The sequence below is a fragment of the Entelurus aequoreus genome, linkage group LG17 (genome assembly GCF_033978785.1).
Source record: "Entelurus aequoreus isolate RoL-2023_Sb linkage group LG17, RoL_Eaeq_v1.1, whole genome shotgun sequence".
Taxonomy (NCBI): Eukaryota; Metazoa; Chordata; class Actinopteri; order Syngnathiformes; family Syngnathidae; genus Entelurus; species Entelurus aequoreus.
The window spans coordinates 16901582-16926205 of record NC_084747.1 but is presented as its reverse complement, the minus strand read 5'-3'; the positions used below and the strand labels follow the sequence as shown (position 1 = coordinate 16926205).

The 24624-nt window shown below is 39.4% G+C and overlaps 1 protein-coding gene across 6 annotated transcripts in view; it reads left to right on the top strand.

The window, feature by feature from the left end:
* The window catches only part of rufy3 (RUN and FYVE domain containing 3), a 41562-nt gene that overhangs the window by 7705 nt on the left and 9233 nt on the right, over nucleotides 1–24624 (top strand). For 4 of the 6 annotated variants that reach the window (XM_062025078.1, XM_062025075.1, XM_062025076.1 and 1 more), the window contains 11 exons: nucleotides 8247–8420; nucleotides 10903–11020; nucleotides 11100–11201; nucleotides 11280–11403; nucleotides 15523–15587; nucleotides 15717–15782; nucleotides 15855–15924; nucleotides 17039–17131; nucleotides 20355–20438; nucleotides 20503–20670; nucleotides 24450–24547. In XM_062025078.1, the coding sequence (XP_061881062.1) occupies nucleotides 8247–8420; nucleotides 10903–11020; nucleotides 11100–11201; nucleotides 11280–11403; nucleotides 15523–15587; nucleotides 15717–15782; nucleotides 15855–15924; nucleotides 17039–17131; nucleotides 20355–20438; nucleotides 20503–20670; nucleotides 24450–24547 (1162 nt within the window). Of the gene's footprint in view, nucleotides 1–5291; nucleotides 5843–8246; nucleotides 8421–10902; nucleotides 11021–11099; nucleotides 11202–11279; nucleotides 11404–15522; nucleotides 15588–15716; nucleotides 15783–15854; nucleotides 15925–17038; nucleotides 17132–20354; nucleotides 20439–20502; nucleotides 20671–24449; nucleotides 24548–24624 lie in introns of those variants that run through there. The other 2 variants (XM_062025077.1, XM_062025080.1) reach the window with 2 other exon arrangements.

The window sequence follows — 24624 nt, the reverse complement described above, 5'->3', positions numbered from 1 at the left end:
TTACCGTAAGATCTACAGACTTTTTACAGTGCATATTATAGTATTGTTCAACAGAGGTCAGAGGTCCCTCAATAATGTGTTGGAAATGTGGTGTCCAAAATGTAGCTTTGCTACTGGAATTCAGACAGTTTGAAAGTGCTTTCAGTTAGCCCCACTTGGAACATTTGTGTGTCTGCAGCTTTAATGTTAACGAGCTGTGTTTGTCCACACCAGTGTGTTTGCAAGGAGCGCCATTGGGCACTTGATCCACTTGTCGATGACATGTATCGCAAAAATAATGTAAAATTAAGTAAGGAGTGAGACAGGACAAAAACATTAGCAGCATGCTACATGCTAACATTTTGGTAAGGTTTTAACAGCGACATCATGCTAAAGAGAGGATTCCGTCCTGGTCGTGGAACAACTGACCAGCTCTTTACTCTTGCGGGAATCCTGGAGAAGGCCTGGGAGTATGCCTATCCAGTCTACATGTGCTTTGTGGATTCGGAGAAGGCGTATGACCGCGTCCCCCGGGAGATCTTGTGGGAGGTGCTGAGGGAGTACGGAGTGAGGGGAACCCTGCTGAGGGCCATCCAATCTCTGTACAACCAAAGCGAGAGTTGTGTTCGGGTGCTTGGATGTAGGTCGGATCCGTTTCCAGTGGGGGTTGGTCTCCGCCAGGGCTGCGCTCTGTCACCTATCCTGTTTGTGATTTTCATGGACAGGATTTCTAGGCGGAGTCGTGGCCATGGCGGAGAGGGTATACGTCTTGGGGGCTAAAGGTTGCGTCACTGCTCTTTGCAGATGATGTGGTCCTGATGGCACCTTCGGTTCGTGACCTTCAGCTCTCACTGGATCGGTTCGCAGCCGAGTGTTCAGCGGCTGGAATGAGGATCAGCATCTCCAAATCTGAGGCCATGGTTCTCAGCAGGAAACCGATGGATTGTACAGTCCGGGTAGGGGGCGAGACTCTGTCCCAGGTGGAGGAGTTTAAGTATCTTGGGGTCTTGTTCACGAGTGAGGGAAAGACGGAGAAGGAAATCAGCCGGAGAATCGGAGCAGCTGGGGCAGTATTGCAGTCTCTCTGCTGCACTGTTGTGACGAAACGGGAGCTGAGCCAGAAGGCAAAGCTCTCGGTCTACCGAGCTATCTACATTCCTACTCTCACCTATGGTCATGACCGAAAGAATAAGATCGCGGATACAAGCGGCCGAAATGAGTTCCCTCAGAAGGGTGGCTGGCATCTCCCTTAGAGATAGGGTGAGAAGTCCAGTCACCCGAGAGAGACTCGGAGTAGAGCCGGTGCTCCTTCGCTTGGGAAGGAGCCAGCTTAGGTGGTTCGGGCATCTCGTGCGGATGCCTCACGAGCGTCTCCCTAGGGAGGTCCTCGTTGCACGTCCCACTGGGAGGAGACCCTGCGGCAGGCCAAGGACCAGATGGGGGGATTACATCTCCTCTCTGGCCTGGGAACGCTTCGGGATTCCCCAGGAGGAAGTCGCTAATGTTGCTCTGGAGAGGGAAGTCTGGGGGTCTTTGCTGGAGCTGTTGACCCCGCGACCCGATTCCGGATAAGCGGTTGAAGATGGATGGATGGATGGATGGATCATGCTAAAGAATAATCACAATGTTCAGACTTACAGCTTCCACATCTGTAACTGACTGCCGAATGATTGGCAAGGCACCAGGCTACATTTTAAGATCTGTAGCGAAGCCTTAACTTCAAATGCGGCATTTTTTGTTTAATAGGTTTTATTTTTTTCTTTTAGACCCTGTCTTTAGGAACTATGCACATGTCTCTGTTGTCCCATCGACAGTCATGTTGCAAGTAAACATGCACTTTTTTCAGTTGTAATGCTGTGTCACGGTCTTCAGGCGGAGGTGACTGCATCCCGTGATTTCCGACATCATCCGTGATTTGCAGCGCTTCTTCTTCGTAATTACATTTTCCTAATAGGAGACATGTGCTACTGTGGAGTCCCTTGCTCAGAATGTTGCATGCTTCTGTAATGGGAGTTTCATTACGGTACCATGTTCCACGCGGAACAAATTAAAGGAGGGACTTTCCTAAAATATGTCAAAGGGACTGATCTCCAATTTAACCCTGATTGAAAACTAATTGAAATGTACAGTACGGGCCAAAAGTTTGGACACACCTTCTCATTTCAATGCGTTTTCTTTATTTTCATGACTATTTACATTGTAGATCAGGGGTCACCAACCTTTTTGAAACCAAGAGCTACTTCTTGGGTACTGATTAATGCGAAGGGCTACCAGTTTGATACACACTTAAATTAATTGCCAGAAATAGCCAATTTGCTCAATTTACCTTTAACTCTGTTATTATTAATAATTAATTATGTTTATCTTTGTGGAAACACTGATCATCCTAATGATTCCTCACAATAAATATATATAGAAACAGATAAATATCAATATACAACACTTTTTTTAAATATTTTCTCTAAGTGCACATTTTTCAAATTGAACATTTTCAAATGATCACTTCTAAGACAGTCTTGTGAAATCACAATATCCCATTTTAACTAGCTAGCCACTAACATTTTTTAACAAATCATGAATTACTTTGCACCATGTTTGTACAAATAATAACTCATGTAAAAGTCAACTCTCAAATTTTTAAATACATCATGTCACACTTTGAACTGGACACCAAATCTGTTATGTTTCTTTGTCTGTTAGTGGGAAGCCTGGCATTGCATAGATATATGTGTTTAAAAATCCTAAAATCATTTTTAAGGTTGGATTTTTTTTCTCTAAAATTGTCTTTCTGAAAGTTATAAGAAGCAAAGTAAAAAAATAAATAAATGTATTTAAACAAGTGAAGACCAAGTCTTTAAAATATTTTCTTGGATTTTCAAATTCTATTTGAGTTTTGTCTCTCTTAGAATTAAAAATGCCGAGCAAAGCGAGACCAGCTTGCTAGTAAATAAATACAATTTAAAAAATAGAGGCAGCTCACTGGTAAGTGCTGCTATTTGAGCTATTTTTAGAACAGGCCAGCGGGCTACTCATCTGGTCCTTACGGGCTACCTGGTGCCCGCGGGCACCACGTTGGTGACCCCTTTTGTAGATTGTCACTGAAGGCTTCAAAACTATGACACCTGTGAAGTGAAAACCATTTCAGATGACTACCTCTTGAAGCTCATCGAGAGAATGCCAAGAGTGTGCAAAGCAGTAATCAGAGCAAAGGGTGGCTATTTTGAAGAAACTGGAATAGAAAACAGGTTTTCAGTTATTTCACCTTTTTTTGTTAAGTACATAACTCCACATGTGTTCATTCATAGTTTTGATGCCTTCAGTGACAATCTACAATGTAAATAGTCATGAAAATAAAGAAAACGCATTGAATGAGAAGGAGGTCCAAACGTTTGGCCTGTACTGTAGATAAGTGATGAGCCTTTTGTTTGCGTTTGTGTATTGCTGCACCATGTTGGGGACATTCAGGAGGGCAGTTGTCTGGGGCTTCATGTCAATACTTGCCTGTGCTTATTTGACTGATGCATGTTTTGGGTTATTTTTGTTTTTTTCGTTTGTCTTTTAAATTTTGTATTTTTTTTGTATTTTTATTTGTTATTTTATATATTTTTTTGCAGGTTACGTGTTTGGGGAAAATTACATTTGACATGTATTTAATTGTATTTCTGGCAACTGTATATGTAAAAATAGAATCAACAAACAATTAAAATAAAGTAAAAATTAAAGGAGGGACAGGAAGTGTTATGGTTTCGTAGTAGGGGTTAATGATATGAACATTTCATACCACGGTTATTGTGACTGAAATTATTATTGCGGTATTGTTGAATGTGCTCCGAAAGTACTTCTACAAACACTGAAATCTTTTGACCTTTTTGTTACTTTAAATAAGGCATGGTTCGTACAACTAAGCATATTTTCTTTCGGTCTGCCGTTCGTAAATCAAAAAGTTTGTGTAATGATAGGTTCGTTAATCGAGGTTTCACTGCATTGGGGATGGAATGATTAGCGTTATAACAATATGGGTTATGGGTTATACTTGTATAGCGCTTTTTTACCTTCAAGGTACTCAAAGCGCTTTGACACTATTTCCACATTCACCCATTCACACGCACATTCACACACTGATGGCGAGAGCTGCCATACAAGGCCCTAACCACCACCCATCAGGAGCAAGGGTGAAGTGTCTCGCTCAAGGGCACAACGGACGTGGCGAGGTTAGTAGAAGGTGGGGATTGAACCAGGAACCCTCAGATTGCTGGCACGGTCACTCTCCCAACTGCGCCACTGCAGTAAAACTCCAGACGGTTATTATTACCGTTTTAAATGAAAATTATCGTAAAAATGCATAATAAAGAAGGAAAAAAACATATATAAGTCGCACTGGAGTATAAGTCGCATTTTTTGGGGAAATTTATTTGATAAAACCCAACACCAAGAATAGACATTTGAAAGGCAATTTAAAATAAATAAAGAATAGTGAACAACAGGCTGAATAAGTGTACGTTATGAGGCATAAATAACCAACTGAGAACGTGCCTGGTATATTAACGTAACATATTATGGTAAGAGTCATTCAAATAACTATAACATATAGAACATGCTATACGTTTACCAAACAATCTGTCACTCCTAATCGCTAAATCCCATGAAATCTTATACGTCTAGTCTCTTAAGTGAATGAGCTAAATTATATTATTTGATATTTTACAGTAATATGTTAATAATTTCACACCTAAGTCGCTCCTGAGTATAAGTCGCACCCCCGGCCAAACTATGAAAAAAAACTGTGACTTATAGTCCGAAAAATACGGTATATATCGGTATTGGTTGATATCGGAATCGGTAATTAAGAGTTGGACAATATCGGAATATCGGCAAAAAAAAGCCATTATCGGACATCTCTAATTATTACAAATTAGAATTAACTTAAAACATTTTGTCTTCTTGTCTCTCATAAGGTTTGTGAACGATGGGCAAAATTCCAAAAAAAAGTGCAGTTTCCCTTTAAGACAGAGTTGTAAATATAAAGATATCTATTGTGTGTCTGTTAATGTATTTTTTAATAACGCTTAGCTATTTCAGTGTATATACAAGTTAGTAAATACTTTTTACCCTGATATTAATGAACATTTTTGTTTCAATAACCATAATATGAAATGCTCTAATCATCCAAGCCAAGCCTTGTTTATGGCGTACCGTTACCGGCCTCTCTGGGGACCACCGCCACTATCATCCCCTCTCTCTGGCCCTCCTCCCTCTTCTTTTACGCATGCACCATCTGCTCACGTGACGCCGTGCTGGCTGCCACCCAGCCCTCCTCCACAGTCGGCCATCTTGGTCAACACCCAGTGTGTATCCGCGGCGGTGCACAGGCGAGCCAAAATCAGAGCGACTTAGCGGAGGAGGGTCGCCGCTCCTTGCATCCTTAACTCCCTCGCCTGCACAAAAGGGGTCGACGGGGGAAGGAGGCGCAGCAGGAAGAGCAGCGTCTCAGAGACGGTGACGAGGAGGCTGCAACCCCACAGACACCTGCTAACAGCATCCTCGTCTTGGTTTTTTCTTTTTTTCACCCTTTGCTAGGGCATTTTCCCGGAACAAAAACACTTCTGCCTTTTGTTTCTCTTTATCTTCCTTTGTTTTTTTTTGTTTTGTTTTTTTCACAACCCTTGCATCTGCTGAGTCATCATCATGTCGGATCTGACGCCTCAGAGCGAGACCCCGACTCCCACCACAGACAAGATCACCCAGGCCGCCCGGGAGACCATTTATCTCTGCAACTTCCGCGTGTCCGTGGACGGCGAGTGGCTGTGCCTGCGCGAGCTCAACGACATCTCCCTCACCCCGGACCCCGAGCCCGCCCATGAAGGTAACATGTTACGGGCGGCGTCATTGATAGTCGTCGCCCGGCGGCCTGGAAGTGCTTAAACGTGCGCGTAAAACACAACATCCTAACGCGCAGCAATGACACTGCAGTTAAGGATGTTGTTCCTTCCTTCCTTCCTCTTCCGCTTGCCACGCCTTCCCACCAATCCTGATAAAGGCAGCCGGAAATGCGTCCTGACAAGCGGCTCTTGTTATGGATCTCTACCCCAACAGTTGTCTCTTGTTGCTGCTGTTTTTGTGGAACAAATTGTCCTAGGAATGATCTCTCATGTTATCAGCTAGCACAGGGATGTCAAACTTAGTTTTCATTGAGGGCCACATCGCATTTATGGCTGCCATCCGAGGGCCGATTGTAACTGCGAATAATGTATGAATTTGCCTTTGGATTTCATTATTAATTATATACATTGTTTTAAGTAGACTCTTGATTTTACAGTAAAAACTTTCCATTTACAAAATTTTACTGTAAAATATAGTGTTGTTTTTTTTGTTTTTTTTTATAACTTTATACGGTACCACTTTTTTGCCGATATCCGATATTGTCCAACTCTTAATTACCGATTCCGATATCAACCGATACCGATATATACAGTCGTGGAATTAACACATTATTATGCCTAATTTTGTTGTGATGCCCCGCTGGATGCATTAAACAATGTAACAAGGTTTTCCAAAATAAATCAACTCAAGTTATGGAGAAAAATGCCAACATGGCACTGCCATATTTATTATTGAAGTCACAAAGTGCATTATTTTTTTTAACATGCCTCAAAACAGCAGCTTGGAATTTGGGACATGCTCTGAGAGAGCATGAGGAGTTTGAGGTGGGCGGGGTTAGGTAGGGTGTAGCGGGGGGTGTATATTGTAGCGTCCCGGAAGAGTTAGTGCTGCAAGGGGTTCTGGGTATTTGTTCTGTTGTGTTTATGTTGTGTTACGGTGCGGATGTTCTCCCGAAATGTGGTTGTCATTCTTGTTTGGTGTGGGTTCACAGTGTGGCGCATATTTGTAACAGTGTTAAAGTTGTTTATACGGTCACCCTCAGTGTGACCTGTATGGCTGTTGACCAAGTATGCCTTTCATTCACTTGTGTGTGTGAAAAGCCGTAGATATTATGTGATTGTGCCGGCACACAAAGGCAGTGCCTTTAAGGTTTATTGGCGCTCTGTACTTCTCCCTACGTCCGTGTACACAGCGGCGTTTTAAAAAGTCATACATTTTACTTTTTGAAACCGATACTGATCATTTTGAAACCGATAATTTCCGATATTACATTTTAAAGCATTTATCGGCCGATAATATCGGCAGTCCGATATTATCGGACATCTCTACTTATACATTTATTTACTCATTTACGACACATTTATTTACTGAAACCGCAAAGAAGACTGTAGACGCTGACCACCCTTGACATCAGGAGGTTGACTGCAGCCACAGCTGTTATTGTCAATGCTAGACCATGCTAGCTAGAGCCACTATAGTCCGTATAATAAAGCTCTTGTATTAGACCAGGGATGTCAAACTGGTTTTCATTGAGGGCCACATGGCAGTTATGGCTGCCATCAGAGGGACGCTTGTAACAGCGAATAATGTATGAATTTGCTACTGGATTTCATTATTATATATTTTTTTAAGTAGACTGTTGATTTTACAGTAAAAACTTTAGTTAGTGTAAAATTGTGTATTTATTTCTTACATTTTACGGTAAATATAAAAACAGTACCACTATTTAGTTTTTTTGTTTTTTACGGAAAAAGCTGGCAGCTTAGTTGCCAGAATTTTACTACTAAATTGACATTGGTTTTTACAACATGATATTGTGAATGGAAAAACAGTACAAGTTCTTTTTTTATTCTGGCAACTTAGCTGCCAGTTTTTCTACCGTAAAAACAAATGTACCGTCTTTCCATTTTTTTACACCGTTAAAAACAACAACCGTAGATTTTACAGTCAAAAACTGTCAACTAAGTCAACAGAATTTTAGCGCAAAAAACTGTAGTAGATTTTTTCATCTTACAGTAAAATGCTGTAAAGAACAATGTACAATTTATTGTAATTTTTATTAATTTGATGGGTAGTTTGCTGTAAAGTTAAGTATTTTATTTATTTTCATTTAGACAAAAAACATGTTTGGAAAATATGATAATATACTGGATTATCCTGCATGAAGCAATCCGACTATAATTTTTTTTTTAAATTGTGGTTTTAATAGAGATCGGATGATATGAAAAAATTAATTGTGATAATTTTTTTTGCCATATCGCCCAGCCCTAGTTTATCATATACTACGATTTTCTGTTGAACATTTTAGGGTTTTTTTGTTGAGTGAAACCCTTTAGTCGCAATAACCATACGGTTCTGTCCTGTTGTCCCTCTTGTGTTTGGTCCAGATCCTAAAGACCCCATCACCATCGAGCGCCTCAACCTGATGAACATGGCCAAGCTGAGCATCAAGGGCCTGATCGAGTCGGCACTCAACCTCGGGCGCACGCTGGACTCGGACTACGCGCCCCTGCAGCAGTTTTTCGTGGTGATGGAGCACTGCCTGAAACACGGCTTGAAAAGTACGTAAGACATGGGATTGATTCTCCATCTTTACGTTTAACGTTACCACGTTGTCGTTACCACTACAGTTGAACCTCGATTTACGAACTTACTGTAAATTCCGGAATACAAGCCGCTATTTTTTTGTACACTTCAAACCCTGCCTCTAATTTATGGATTTTTCGTTGACGGCAATAATAAAAATATGTTCATAAAAAAACATGCAAAAAAACTTGAGACAGTGTTTTATTGTTTTTGCTTTGGCATCATCTTTTGGACAAATTCGCTCACTGCAGGTGCTACAGTGTCCCTCCATTTAGTGTTTTCAACAACCGGAAATAGATGTGGCGTTCAGACTTTTAGCCGTCTATAGCGTTTCTACTCGTATGGATTCTTCATTCATCGCTCCAAGCAATGTTTGTGAGTTTTACAATGTAACTAAAACTGTTTATACTTACTAAACCGTCCCATGTGTGATGTCTGTAGGAGTGTTTTCATGCATATTTGTACGTGCTATCGTTATGTAATGGCGCTGGCATAATTAGCATTAGCTAATATGCTAACACGTTAACGAGTGTCTGTGTTAGTATTATTAACTTACAATGGCATTATTTTTGTATTGTTCAGTTTAAAAAAATCTTCAGTAAACTCCCCAAGGCATCACAGTGAAGTTATTGAGTCTGTTTAGCTGATTGGAGAGCTACCTTCTACAGTGGGTCCATGACGATGACTTCAGTTTTGTTTTATCAGCCGTTTTACTGCCGTGTTACAGACACCGTTTGGAAACAATTAATGTATGTGTGGATAACTCATTTCGCAATGTATTAATCTACCATGAATTGATTAATGTGGACCCCGACTTAAACAAGTTGAAAAACTTATTCGGGTGTTACCATTTAGTGGTCAATTGTACGGAATATGCACTGTACTGTGCAATCTACTAATAAAAGTTTCAATCAATCAATCAAAGACTTATAGTCCGGTGCGGCTAATATATGGGGGGCGGGGGGGATTTCTTCTAAAATTTATTGGGTGCAGCTTATATCCCTGTGAGCTCTATTGTCCGGAAAATACGGTAATTGATTCTTAAACAGAGTTTGTAAAATCGAAAACTTTGTATAGTGAAGCAAATTTCTTCATAAGAAACAATGAAGTGCAATACAGTACTGTATATCAGTGGTCCCCAACCTTTTTGTAACTGCGGACCGGTCAACGCTTAAAAATTTGTCCCACAGACCGGGGGGGGGGGTTTATTTATTTATTTTTTTTAAAAATTTTTTGGGTCATAAAAAAATACAATCATGTGTGCTTACGGACTGTATCCCTGCAGACTGTATTGATCTATATTCATTCATTCATTCATTTTCTTTTTATTCCTTTCATGAAAATGCATATATACAAGCCATATACAGTTGACACTTTCATTGTTTTTTTGTTTCTTATACATTTCCATGATCATAATAATGATCATTATATTGATATATAATGTAGGAACCAGAAATATTAATAACAGAAAGAAACAACCCTTTTGTGCGAATGAGTGTAAATGGGAGAGGGAGTTTTTTTTGGGTTGGTGCACTAATTGTAAGTGTATCTTGTTTTTTTTATGTTGATTTGATAAAATAAAAAATAAAATAAATTATTTTTTAATTTTTTATTTTTTTTATTTCTTGTGCGGCCCGGTACCAATCGATTCACAGACCAGTACCTGTGGTTGGGGACCACTGCTGTATATCAAATAAACATAACAAGGGGGTGATGGATCAACTGTATATTTAATAACAACCCAAAACAAACTGAACAGTGCCATATGCGCTGCTCTGCCAACACAGAAGTCACTATGGTGACCTCACAGAAATCACAAAAATCCTTAACTTTAACAATCGTATTGCTACAATAATAAACATTTGAAAGAGTAAAATCCACTTACGGTAGTCTATATTAACCTTGGCAAAGAGGAGCTGACAAAAAGCAGCAGACCGAGGGGTAGCTGAACCAGAGTAGCTCTTCTCTCCAAGTGTGCTTTTGAAGTCCGATCTCATCACAACTAAAACTAGCTGTGGTACGAAGTCTGCTTTGATGATTCTTCCATACTTTGGAGCGCCATTTAATGTACTCCTCGCAAATGGTCTTTTTCTAACCCCACAGCGATTCCCACCTCCTTTCCACGCTGGTCTTTTGTCTTTTTGGGACTCATACTGAGTTAGCAAAATGGGAAAACCCACGCTGAAGCGCTGTGAAGTGACTAGTACTGTGTCCTTGCAGCAAGTGACATGGAAGGCTCTGTCTCCGCAACAAAAAATGCTGCACCCTGCTTTTTGCCTGCAGGCGGGACATAAAATGAATGACTGATTAAGTGTCTTCACAGACATGGATTGCACACCCAGGCATATTTGGATCAATCGAAAAGTTTGCCAATCGAAATGTTAGCAAATATGAGGTTCCAACGTTACTATTGACATGCATCAAGTCATTTTTCCATTTGTGTTCTCAACCCACCAGCCAAGAAAACCTTCCTGGGCCAGAACAAGTCCTTTTGGGGGGCCTTAGAGCTGGTGGAGAAGCTGACACCCGAGGCTGGGGAGATCACCGCGAGTGTGAAAGACCTGCCCGGCCTCAAGTGAGTTCATTGACGTTTATGTAGTTCACAACAATGGCATGATTGTCCATGATGAAACATGTTGCTTTATGGGCGACAGAACCCCTTTAGGAAGAGGGCGGGCCTGGTTACGACTTGCCTTGATGCAGAAGAAGCTCTCCGACTACATGAAGACCATCATCAACAGGAAGGACCTGCTCAGGTCGATGGCGTTTTAAGTAACACTTATATTGTCTTAATCCTCTTAATAAATGTGTGATTTTGTCTTCTTCTTTCCTAGTGAATTCTATGAGCCCAATGCACTGATGATGGAGGAGGAGGGCGCTGTTATCGCCGGGCTGCTCGTGGGGCTCAACGTCATTGACGCCAACCTGTGTATGAAAGGAGAAGACCTGGACTCGCAGGTTGGGCACAAATGACTTAAGCAGGAAGTAGAGAATTGTGGCCTGATTTAACATTTGTACATAATGGATAAAAGGGGTTTTATAAGTTAAAGGCCTACTGAAATGAATTTTTTGTATTTAAAAGGGGATAGCAGATCTATTCTATGTGTCATACTTGATCATTTCGCGATATTGCCATATTTTTGCTGAAAGGATTTAGTATAGAACAACGACGATAAAGATTGCAACTTTTGGTATCTGATAAAAAAGAGGCTTGCCCCTACCGGAAGTAGCGTGACGTAGTCAGTTGAACATATACGCAAAGTTCCCTATTGTTTACAATGATGGCCGCATGAAGTGAGAGAGATTCGGACCGAGAAAGCGACAATTTCCCCATTAATTTGAGCGAGGATGAAAGATTTGTGGATGAGTAAAGTGCAAGTGAAGGACTAGTGGGGAGTGGAAGCTATTCAGATAGGGAAGATGCTGTGAGAGCCGGGGGTGACCTGATATTCAGCTGGGAATGACTACAACAGTAAATAAACACAAGACATATATATACTCTATTAGCCACAACACAACCAGGCTTATATTTAATATGCCACAAATTAATCCTGCATAAAAACACCTGCGTGTTTGTTACGCTAGCTCCTAGCTCCTCTGCTAGCTCCTAGCTCCATAGAACACGCCAATACAATTCAAACACCTGATCAACACACACAATCACTCAGCCCAAAAGACCGTTCACCTAACCCAAGGTTCATAAAGCTTATATATTTTTAAAAAGTTACGTACGTGACGCGCACATACGGTCAAGCTATCAAATGTTTAGCAGCCAAGGCTGCATACTCACGGTACCTGATATTCAGCTGGGAATGACTACAACAGTAAATAAACACAAGACATATATATACTCTATTAGCCACAACACAACCAGGCTTATATTTAATATGCCACAAATTAATCCTGCATAAAAACACCTGCGTGTTTGTTACGCTAGCTCCTAGCTCCTCTGCTAGCTCCATAGAACACGCCAATACAATTCAAACACCTGATCAACACACACAATCACTCAGCCCAAAAGACCGTTCACCTAACCCAAGGTTCATAAAGCTTATATATTTTTAAAAAGTTACGTACATACGCAAAAAAAAGTTGCGCACATACGGTCAAGCGATCAAATGTTTAGAAGCCAAAGCTGCATACTCACAGTAGCACGTCTGCGTCTTTGTCATCCAAATCAAAGTAATCCTGGTAAGAGTCTGTGTTGTCCCAGTTCTCTACAGGCGTCTGTGTATCGAAGTCAAAAGTCCTCCTGGTTAGAGTCTCTGTTATCCGAGTTCTTCCATCTTGACTGCATCTTTCGGGAATGTAAACAAAGAAGCGCCGGCTGTGTACTGTTGTTGCTGACTACGTTCGAAAAATACGTCCATTTCGCACCGACAACTTTCTTCTTTGCTTGCTCAGCTTCCTTCTCCATAATGCAATGAACATGATTGCAACAGATTCACGAACACAGATGTCCAGAATACTGTGGAATTATGAAATGAAAACAGAGCTTTTTCGTATTGGCTTCAATGTGGAAGGCATACCCGTGTTCGCCGGGCTACGTCACGCGCATACGTCATCCTCAGAGGCGTTTCGAACCGGAAGTTTAGCGGCAAATTTAAAATGTCACTTTATAAGTTAACCCGGCCGTATTGGCATGTGTTATAATGTTAAGATTTCATCATTGATATATAAACTATCAGACTGCGTGGTCGGTAGTAGTGGGTTTCAGTAGGCCTTTAATGTTGGAGTACTATACAGTGTTTCCCACACATTCATTTATTTGTGGCGGCCCGCCACGAAAGAATTAAGGCCACCACAAATAGATTTAAAAAAAAAATTTTTGTCCTGTCCAGCTTCTCAGGCAAATCATATAGTTGATGTAGATGCCCATATCGGCTGTTCAGATTTACTTTACAAAAGAGAAGTGTAGGATCAAGATTTTTGTAGCTCTTTGTTCAGTGGATTAGATGTATGATGAAGCTCTGTGTCTATCTACCACCACTACTGTTTTCTGTTTATTTGTTACTGACTGTGGCAGGACACCTCTGCCTCTGTTTCACTTTATGTTGCTGGTAAATAATATGGTTGTAGTAGTAGGCTAAAGTTAAATTATTTAGTATGCACTAATTAAAGGGGCAGAGCTTTAAGAGACATTTTAGCTTTTATATTTTTATAAGATGTATTTTTTATAAGAACCACAATTAATAAATATATTTCAGTGAATAACTTATTGTTCAAATCTGTATATAAATATGTACATAAAGTGTTGTAATTATATTGTAAAATGGATGGATGGATGGATGGATGGACGTTTAAAACAAAACTGTTATTATTAGTAAGTATACATTTTTTGAGCCTTTTTAGAGAAAATCATATCATTGTAGTAAATTATGCAAATTACTCGATGATGTCATGGTGACCACGCCCATAGCCACGCCCCCCACCGCCACAGGTATCTTGGCAGTTTATGGGAAACACTGACTATAGGTATAAAATTAATAGTTTTTAAAGGTAAAAATAAGTTTTATCCAAATTAACATGTTTATTTAGGTGTGCAAGGCAATTATCGGGCCGATTATGAGTAATTATGATGTCGTACCGATAAATCCAATAACATAAACATAACATAAATGAAAAATATTTTTGTCCCTAAAAACATTCTCCAATGAGGCGTGATTATCCTGTTAAGGGTGCACAAAAAGATTGATTCACATCCAAATCACCCATTCCGATTCTAAATCAATAATTTTCAAAATTGATTAAGAAAACAAAAATAAAAATGGTTTTGTTTTCTATAAGACTCAATTTTTAAAAATAAGTTTTTAGACCATCTTCATGCAACCAGAACAAGCTTCTCTAACCTGTAACTTGTTTTGAAAACGTTTCACTATTATTATTATTATTATTATTATCATTATTATACCAAATAAAATATTGCAAAAATCGATTTCAATCTAGAAATCTGGATCGAATTGTAAGGTGCCCAAAGATTCACAGCACTATTACCCCTACTGTGCTGTTGGTATGTTAGGGTGAGAAAATTAAGCGCTCCTTTTTATCCCATCAAACATGGCGTCGATCGTGTGGGACTTCATCACCGTTTCAAAGGAAGACTTTTTGTGTGCTATTTGCAACAAATGTTCTACAAACATTTCACAAGGAGGAGGGGGAAAAAAACACTTGAACATATCAAAGAAGATGCCTGCTGCTAAAGAAGCTGCCCCAAAGTTAAAATTAAAAGTTAAAGTACCATTGATTGTCACACACACACACTAAGTGGGGCGAAATTATTCTCTGCATTTGACCCATCACCCTTGATCACCCCCTGGGAGGTAAGGGGAGCAGTGAGCAGCAGCGGTGGCCGCGGCCGGGAATCATTTTTGCTGATTTAACCCCCAATTCCAACCTTTGATGCTGAGTGCCAAGCAGGGAGGTAATGGGTCCCATTTTTATAGTCTTTGGTATGACTCGAAAGTCAACCACAAACAAAGTTGTGCACAAATTACATTTAAATCCTTTTTTTAATATATGTAAGGTATCGGGTATCGGTCTTGAGAGGCAAAAAGTCTTGTGTCGTCAGCTTGAAAAAAATATAAACACTATCTTGCATTCCTATTTTTAATCCAGAATCATTAATGTGGTTAAAAATGAACCCATCCACAGCGCAGAATGACTCAAAATCTCTCCGGCAATGCATTTTGGGTAGTCTGTCTAAGTAGTTGGAGTCACACATGTGCAATTGATGCAGTCAGGACAGGCTGCAGAAGCAAACAAATCAACATGGAAGACACTAAACAGCTCACCCGAACCCACCTAAAGCACAGTAGGAGTAATCTTGCCTCATTGGAGCAATTTTTAATCGATTATCGGAGCTATTTTTTGTTATTGAATTTATCTATGTGATGGAATAATTCCTCATATCGACCCGATAATTATCTGTCTGATATTTATCATGCACATTTACTCGCTATATTACAATTTGTTTCTTGTAATTCTATGACAGCACACATGGTGTTAGTTCTATTTTATTTACTAAAGTTACAGTGTGGTCTTAGGTGTCATTGATTCACTGTAAAATGTTCTTTGCAGGTGGGAGTGATTGATTTCTCAATGTACCTGAAAGATGGTGGACACAGCAGCAAGAGTGCAGAAGGGTGAGGGCCGCTTCCTTAATACTAACGTACCAAAAGGTGTGATCATGTTACAGATCCATGAGAAGTCCCACTGTCTGCTTTAAGCTTTTTTTTTGCAAGTTTTTAATCTATCCATGACTCTTTTTCCAGTGACGGTCAGATCACAGCCATTCTGGACCAGAAGAATTACGTGGAGGAGCTCAACAGACATTTGAGGTTGGTCACCCTGCAGCTTCCTCTTCGATGTGCAACTGAAGCTAAACGGTGTGTTGTATCTTGTCTCATTAGTGCTTCAGTAAATAACCTCCAGGCCAAAGTGGACGCGCTAGAGAAGTCCAACACGAAGCTAACAGAAGAGGTAAAACTATTTTTATACTGTATATATTATAGTTTTTATTTTATAACCTCATTATTGAGGAGAGGCTGTTATTTTTTTTATTCTGAAAAGTCATTAAACTGTACATAAGTACATTTTTTAACTCTGATTTGGGGTGCATAAGAGAATATAATGGCTGTATTGTATATATTGTATATTGTGCAACAATGTTTTCAACTTCTAAAATAATATATGATCATAATAATTAAAGGATGTGTGGTAATAAAATAAATACAATCTCAAATTAGGTATATCTCTTAGTATTAGGGCTGTCCAACGATAAGAATATTTAATTAATGATTAAATCCAATTAACTCGTATATATTCGCAATTAATCACAAATGAATAGAAGTTAGTTTTTTTCATCTTAACTACAGTATTTTCTAGACTATAGAGCGCATTGGTATATAAGCCGCACCCACCAAATTTTAGAAGAAATTTTTTTTCCCATGTATTAGCCGTACTGTACTATAAACCGCAGATATGCGATTTGAAATTATATATTTACACAAAGATTTTGCAAATGTTTATTATTATTATTATTATACCTTAATTGTTTCCAAGCGGTGTCTGTAACACGGCAGTAAAACGGCTGATCAAGCAAAACAGAAGTCATCATCATGGACCCGCTATCTGCTAAACAGACTCAATAAGTCCACGGTGACAATTTGGTGAGTTTACTGAGGAATTTGTGAAATAATACAAAAAGAATGCCATTGTAAGTTAATAATAGTAACAGACACTCATAAATGTGTTAGTATATTAGCTAATGCTGACGACGCTAGCTTGATTACATTACAATAACACGTACAAATATGCATGAAAACACTCCTGGAGACATCACACATAATTTAGTAAGTAGGAATTGTATTAGTAATACTGTAAAACTTACAAACGTTGCTTGGAGTTATGAATGAAGAATCACATACGAGTAGAAACGCTGGGGACAACTAGAAGACGGAACAGAACTTTTACTTACAGTTCAAAGCACTAAACAGAAGAAAATACTGTAGACGTGCAACCCGCAGCACCTGCAGTGAGCAAACTGGTCCAAAAGAGTGCGCTATGATGTAATGTGTGATGTTTTGCGTTGTAGCTGGCGGTGGCCAACAACAGGATCATCACGCTACAAGAAGACGTGGAGCGAGTGAAGGAAGAGAGCTCGTATCAGCTGGAGTCCAACAGGAAGGTGAAGTCTCCCTTTTCTACGATACCCTTATCGATATTCCTTATCGATACAAGTATTTATGGGTATCGGTGTTTATCTGTAGTATATATAATTTACAGAAATATAGATGCATTTGTATTAGCACAAGAGGTTGAAAACCTCCAACACGATGTACTGAAACATCTCAGAGCAGGGAAGTCTTTTATCAACGCCTGTTTGTTTAAGTCTTAAACAAGTCATCTGTGTGTGCAGTGCAAGGTGCAATGCAGTTATGTCATAATTTTGTAAAGACCACACAGATCCATCACTTTGGTTTTATGCATTACAATTACACTCCGCTGTAAATAACAGTGTTTCCCACACATTCCTTTATTTGTGGCGGCCCGCCACGAAAGAATTACGTCCGCCACAAATAAAAAATAAAAATTTTTATTTATTTAATTTTTTTTGTCCTGTCCAGCTTCTCAGGCAAATCATATAGTTGATGTAGATGCCCATATAGGCTGTTCAGTTTTACTTTACAAAAGAGAAGTGTAGGATACTTCTCTTGTTGCCTTATTTGTATTTGACCACTACTGTTTTCTGTTTATTTGTTACTGACTGTGGCAGGACACCTCTGCCTCTGTTTCACTTTATGTTGCTGGTAAATAATATGGTTGTAGTAGTAGGCTAAAGTTAAATTATTTAGTATGCACTAATTAAAGGGGCAGAGCTTTAAGAGACATTTTAGCTTGTATATTTTATAAGATATATTTTTTGTAAGAACCACAATTAATAAATATATTTCAGTGAACAACTTATTGTTCAAATCTGTATATAAATATGTACATAAAGTGTTGTAATTATATTTTAAAATGGATGGATGGATGGACGTTTAAAACAAAAATGTTATTATTAGTAAGTATACATTTTTTGAGCCTTTTTAGAGAAAATTATATCATTGTAGTAAATTATGCAAATTACTCGATGATGTCAAGGTGACCACGCCCATAGCCACGCCCCCACCGCCACAGGTATCTTGGCAGTTTATGGGAAACACTGAATAATACTTATTAATGGCATGCATATGCAGAGAACATACCTTTTACATGATCCATCATATAAATTAATACAATCAATTAGCATGTTATGTGGGTGTGCACTTTGTAACGATAGGAATTATTTGTGTTTACTGAGTGTTGACAGCTACCGATGTATGTGGGTGTGTATTATAGAACTAAAAAGTGAGCAAGTATAATGCTCGATGGTCCATTTTGTAGTCAAGAGACAGAACGGACGGCGTGGCGAAGTTGGTAGAGTGGCCGTGCCAGCAATCGGAAGGTTGCTGGTTACTGGGGTTCAATCCCCACCTTCTACCATCCTAGTCACGTCCGTTGTGTCCTTGGGCAAGACACTTCACCCTTGCTCCTGATGGCTGCTGGTTAGCGCCTTGCATGGCAGCTCCCGCCATCAGTGTGTGAATGTGTGTGTGAATGTGGAAATACTGTCAAAGCGCTTTGAGTACCTTGAAGGTAGAAAAGCGCTATACAAGTATAACCCATTTATCATTTATTTATTTAACTAACTGAAACACATTTAAGCAAGATGTGTTTACTGACACGCAAACGCGGTGCAATGGAGTGACGTCAGACGGCAACCAGAGACCTGTCAGTCACAGCTGATGCTATATTGCTTCAAAGCAACTTAATGGATTATTATACTACCTAAATGTTTTACTTTTGTAAGTGGATTAATGTTGGCCTGCGGATTAATGGATCGCTAGGAGGACGGTTCATAAAATGCGGTTCTTTCTTTCTTTCTTTAGTTTATTTCGAACATGAACACACTTACAGCATAATACATCACACAATTTCATATCATTCACTTTACATCATGTCCGAAAAGGAGTAAGAAGAAGCAAAGCTTATTTAATCCTACCCTTTTCCCACTTCAGAGCGTTTACAAATATATACATCATTTACTGACCTTTTTATAATAGAATGACATCTGTGAATTAGTATATACAACAGTTTTGTAATATGTAATTAATTAATTCAGTCATTATTAGAGATGTCCGATAATATCGGCCAGCCGATATTATCGGCCGATAAATGCTTTAAAATGTAATATTGGAAAATATCGGTATCGTTTTTTTAATTATCGGTATCGGGTTTTTTTTCTTTAAATTTATTTTATTTTTTTATTAAATCAACATAAAAAACACAAGATACACTTACAATTAGTGCACCAACCCAAAAAAAAACCTCCCCCATTTACACTCATTCACACAAAAGGGTTGTTTCTTTCTGTTATTAATATTCTGGTTCCTACATTATATATCAATATATATCAATACAGTCTGCAAGGGATACAGTCCGTAAGCAGACATGATTGTGCGTGCTGCTGGTCCACTAATAGTAGTAACCTTTAACAGTTAATTTTACTCATTTTCATTAATTACTAGTTTCTATGTAACTGTTTTTATATTGTTTTACTTTCTTTTTTATTCAAGAAAATGTTTTTATTTTATTTTATTAATTTAAAAAAAAGGGACCTTATCTTCACCATGCCTGGTTGTCCAAATTAGGCATAATAATGTGTTAATTCCACGACTGTATATATCGGTATCGATTGATATCGGTATTGGTTGATATCAGTATCGGTAATTAAAGAGTTGGACAATATCGGATATTGGCAAAAGGCCATTATCGAACATCCCTAGTCATTATTAACATACTGAGATGAAGAATATCTTATTTTCAATAAGGTTGAAAGTAATTCTCATAATTCTTCTTCTTTGTACTTTATAAGCACTATTAATTTGAACAACCTCTTAAACTGGATCATATCAGTACAATGTGTAACTTCATTACTTAATCCATTCCATAATTTAATTCCACATACTGATATGCTAAAGGTTCTAAGGGTTATGACTCGTAAGTAAAGTGTGTTCACTTCACACTGACAGTGTGCGTGACATTGAAGAGGAAATATTGTTACAAACGTTTGTGTGGTGTTGCTTCTTTATTTGTCATTATTCAAATCTGTTTTTAATGTGTAGCAGCGGAATTGAATGAATGTGACAGCGTGTCATAATTAGCTAGATTAAAAAAAATACAGATAGCAGTATTGTTACAGAATCTTCACCTAACTAAGAACTGGTTCCAAAAAATACTCTGTGTACATCCCTATTTGCAACAGACGTCCAGATCCTGTTTGTGTTGGTTTGTCAGTGTTTTCATGTCCGTTGCTGTTGGCGTTTCAGGCGTCGCGAAGCGACTCTGCATCAGACGGTCCAGCACTGGGTGAGACACGCAAGCAGCTCAAGGAGGAAACGCTCCTTCGACTGGTGAGTCCTCCTACCCGCCACACCTCGACAAGCCATGAGATGTCTGAGGTCCGACTGTGCGCAGGATGTGGAGAAGGAGCTGGAGGTGCAGATCGGCATGAAGCAGGAGATGGAGCTCTCCATGAAGATGCTGGAAAAGGACGTCTGCGACAAGCAGGACGCGCTGGTGGAGCTCCGGCAGCAGCTGGAAGACCTTCGCGTCATCAACCAGCAGCTCAGCCACAAGTCACAGGTCAGGCTGCGTGGGTGGGGCTTAACCCAACTACAAATGTGGTAGACAAGAGCTAATCTGCAGCTAACAGGATAGAAAACAGACACTGTGTGTTGTCGTTGTTGAAAGCAAAGAGTCTTTAAGACATTTAAAATCAATCGGGTTCTTGGACTGACAAATAGGAGCAACACCTGAAGGTCTGAAGATGAGCTAAGCCGTTTTAAAGGAGACTAGAAACTAGGGGGTGTTAAAAAATAAGATTTTCGAATGAATCGCGATTCTTAATCGATTCATTAAAATCAAAATTAGCCTTATTTGTATTTGACTTTATTAAATGTTTGGGTAGAATTTTATTACCAAACCAGCTTTCTTTTAAGTAATATAGAAAATGAACAGAACTGTTATCTATTTTTTAGAGGAATGCAGTTAATCGTAGAGCTGGCATCCAATGTTATTTAAAAAGTATTCATTTTGAATCGAGAATCGATTCTGAATCGAATCGCGTGGTACCCAAAGATTCACAGCCCTACTAGAAACATTTGAACAGATCAGAAAATATCATCATTATCAATGAAGATGCACCAAAGGCTGCAAAAGAATGAAATAAAATGGTCAAATAAAATATTTTATTTGAATATTGGGGTAAAAAATTATGAAATACTTGCAATCATGCCTAAATTATTGTAAAGAAATTCAATAAAAAGGATGTGTATTGATCAAATACAAATACCGTAATTTCCGGACTATAAGCCGCACCTGACTATAAGCCGCACCAGCTAAATTTAGGGGAAAATACAGATTGCTCCATATATAAGCCGCACCCGACTATAAGCCGCAGGGTTTTGATGTGTAATTAGCGTAGTATATAGGGGTTCCTGCTACCACGGAGGGGATTGTCGGGACAGAGATGACTGTTTGGGAACGCAAAGCGTCCCATTTATTAACAATAAATCTTTCAATCATTCAATCAAACTTTCACATCTTTGACATGGCGAACAGCATTTGTGCAGAGTACAAATAATACAACGCTGCAAAGTAATACAAAGTGCTTGCCTGTACGTTATCAAAATAACCAGCCTACCGGTATATGAAAAGTCAGTCTTTAATCATTGTGTCATCGTCTTCCTCCTGCGTACTAAAACCACCGAAATCCTCTTCGTCGGTGTCGGAGAAGAACAGGCCGTAAATAAGCTGCACCCTTGTATAAGCCGCAGGGACCAGAACGAGGGGAAAAAGTAGCGGCTAATAGTCCGGAAATTACGGTAATTTAAATACATTAAAAACAAAAAGTATTAATTACAGTATAAAAATTGGAAATTCGGTGAAAGAAATTCAATCCATTATTATGATTTTTATCATTGGCAATCAAAAGCTCAACTCAAAACTGTATTAGAGTTTGAATTGAGAACAACAACTAGCTAAACTGTCCTCTTATGTCGCCACCCTGCCAACACACACACATTGTGTCTTCAGCCCCGTGGTGTACTCACAGTTTGACATCACAAAACCACTTATCTTCAACAGATATTATCACTAGGAAATAATAAATGTCATCCTTTCAGTGGAAGAAAAGGGGAGAGTTTCAAACAGCACATCGCTTATCCATTGGTTTCTTTGGACGCATTCAGAAAAAGGCTAAAAACCCTTAAAGAGTACCCAAAGTAGCCAACAACAGCACTGTGTGCTGACTGAATGAGCACTGGAGATTTATCGGCCCACCCACAATGGATGTGCTGCCGGCCATTTGTACAATGTGACGTGGTTCCTAAATTGAAAAGTTGGTACAAAGAGGCGTCTGTAAATCGATGTTCCACAGTACTTGGCGGCAAGCAGCAATAGGCGCCCGCGTGTCCGTTCAACGCATCACGAGCCGTTTGCTGTCTAAAGACCAAACACATGACTCAGCAGTGTGCACAGGTGCACCAGGCTGTGCCTCTAAACCCGAAATTCCTCTGAATGCTTATGCTTATGCTTTCCATTTTTATTCAAGTCAATGTGTCCGTTTCCACCGCCTGCAGAACGTCATCAACATGCCGTTTCCGTTCTGCATTCCAGCGCTAAATATACGCAGAGCTTCTATTTTTGCCGGACGCCGCAACAAATCTGTTCAGTTTAGCTAAAGTCTGCTCGTGTTGGACAGGATGTCATGCACAAACACAAAATTAAGTATCCGGTTTACTTTCAAAATAAGATACTCCGTCTTCAAGGCGGATTGTATTTTACACTTTGAAACGTCCTAATGAGCGTGAAGTCAACTTGTCGAAGGTTTTCAGACTTAATTTAATCTTGTTGACACTAGGGTTGTCCTGATACAAATATTGTTGTACCAGTACCAAAATGTATTTTGATACTTTTCGATACTTTTCGGTACTTTTCTAAATAAAGGGGACCACAAAAAATTTCGTTATTGGTTTTATTTTAACAAAAATCTTAGGGTACATTACACATGTTTCTTATTGCAACTTTGTCCTTAAATGAAATAGTGAACATAGAGACAACTTGTCTTTTAGTAGTAAGTAAGCAAACAAAGGCTCCTAATTTAGCTTCCGACGTATGCAGTAACATATTGTGTCATTTATCATTCAATTTTTTTTGTCAAAATTATTAAGGACAAGTGGTAAAAAATGAATGATTAATCTACTTGTTCATTTACTGTTAATATCTGCTTACTTTCTCTTTTAACATGTTCTATCTACACTTTTGTTAAAATGTAATAATCACTTATTCTTCTGTTGTTAGATATTTTACATTAGTTTTGGACGATACCACAAATTTGGGTATCGATCCGATACCAAGTAGTTACAGGATCATACATTGGTCATGATTTAAGTCCTCATGTGTCCAGGGATGTATTGCCTGAGTTTTTAAACATAATATCATTTTTTAAAAAGGAAAAAAGATTTTGTGATACTAAAAAAATATCGATGTAATCATAGTAGTATCGACTAGATACGCTCCTGTACTTGGTATCAGTGGATGTCAGGTGTAGATCCACCCATGGCGTTTGTTTACATTGTCACGCCGGTGAGCTACGGTGTGTAGTGAAGCGTGTTTAGCTATTCCTCGTCCTGCAGGGATGATACTTGTAAGAAATTATTTGTCGCCATGGAGACGAGGATTAGTGATTTAGAAGGAGCTAAAACACTGCCGACTGTGGCTGGACGCTAGCCGCTAGCTATTTAGCCATGTCTTAAAGCACCTCTTCCCGAGGGCGTTTCAGTGTTATAACTTCACCTTTATTGTTAGTTTTTAAGCCAAAATGCGTCCGTTCTCCCTTTTCTGTCTACACACTGTGTCTGCTTGTAAGTACTCTGTGATTGTGCGCTGCCGAACATGCTCCTCTGCTCGGAAAACCAGCAATGTCATGCCCGTTAAAAAAAAAGGGGGGGAGGGGGACCGGTACAGTTTAGAGGCAGTATAGTACTATACTAGTACCAGTATACTGTACGACCCTAGTTGACAAAATGGATGAGGACATGCTGATTCTGGAGGTGCAAAATTAAAGAATAATGTACAGGCATATCACGGGCAGCTAAATGGCAATGTGGGGGCTCTTTGTTAAATATTAGCTGATGGGAGGATTGGTTGTGTGACACGCTCGCCAGGGATGATGATGCTGTTGTGTTGTTGCTCGCTGCTAAAAAATAAAGTGACAGGACCGAGTTTATTTGCTTCTGCTTCTCTGGAAGGACAAAATAAAATTTTGTGATAACGCATGGACTGAAGCCAGTCCGCATTCAGTGGAAAATTCGGGGCGAGGTTGACTTTAAAACTGACGCCCGGGTCTCTTCCTCCTCAAGAGCGCCGACGCCAGCTCCAAGCAGAAGAGCGACGTCATCACTCGGCTGGAGGACAAAATCAACCAGATGTCAGGCACCGTCAAACAGATGGAGAGCAGGTGAGAGCATCACTGTGTCACCCTTGGACGTCCTCCTTTTGTTGACCATAAAACACTCTTGTTGTCTCCTTCATCCC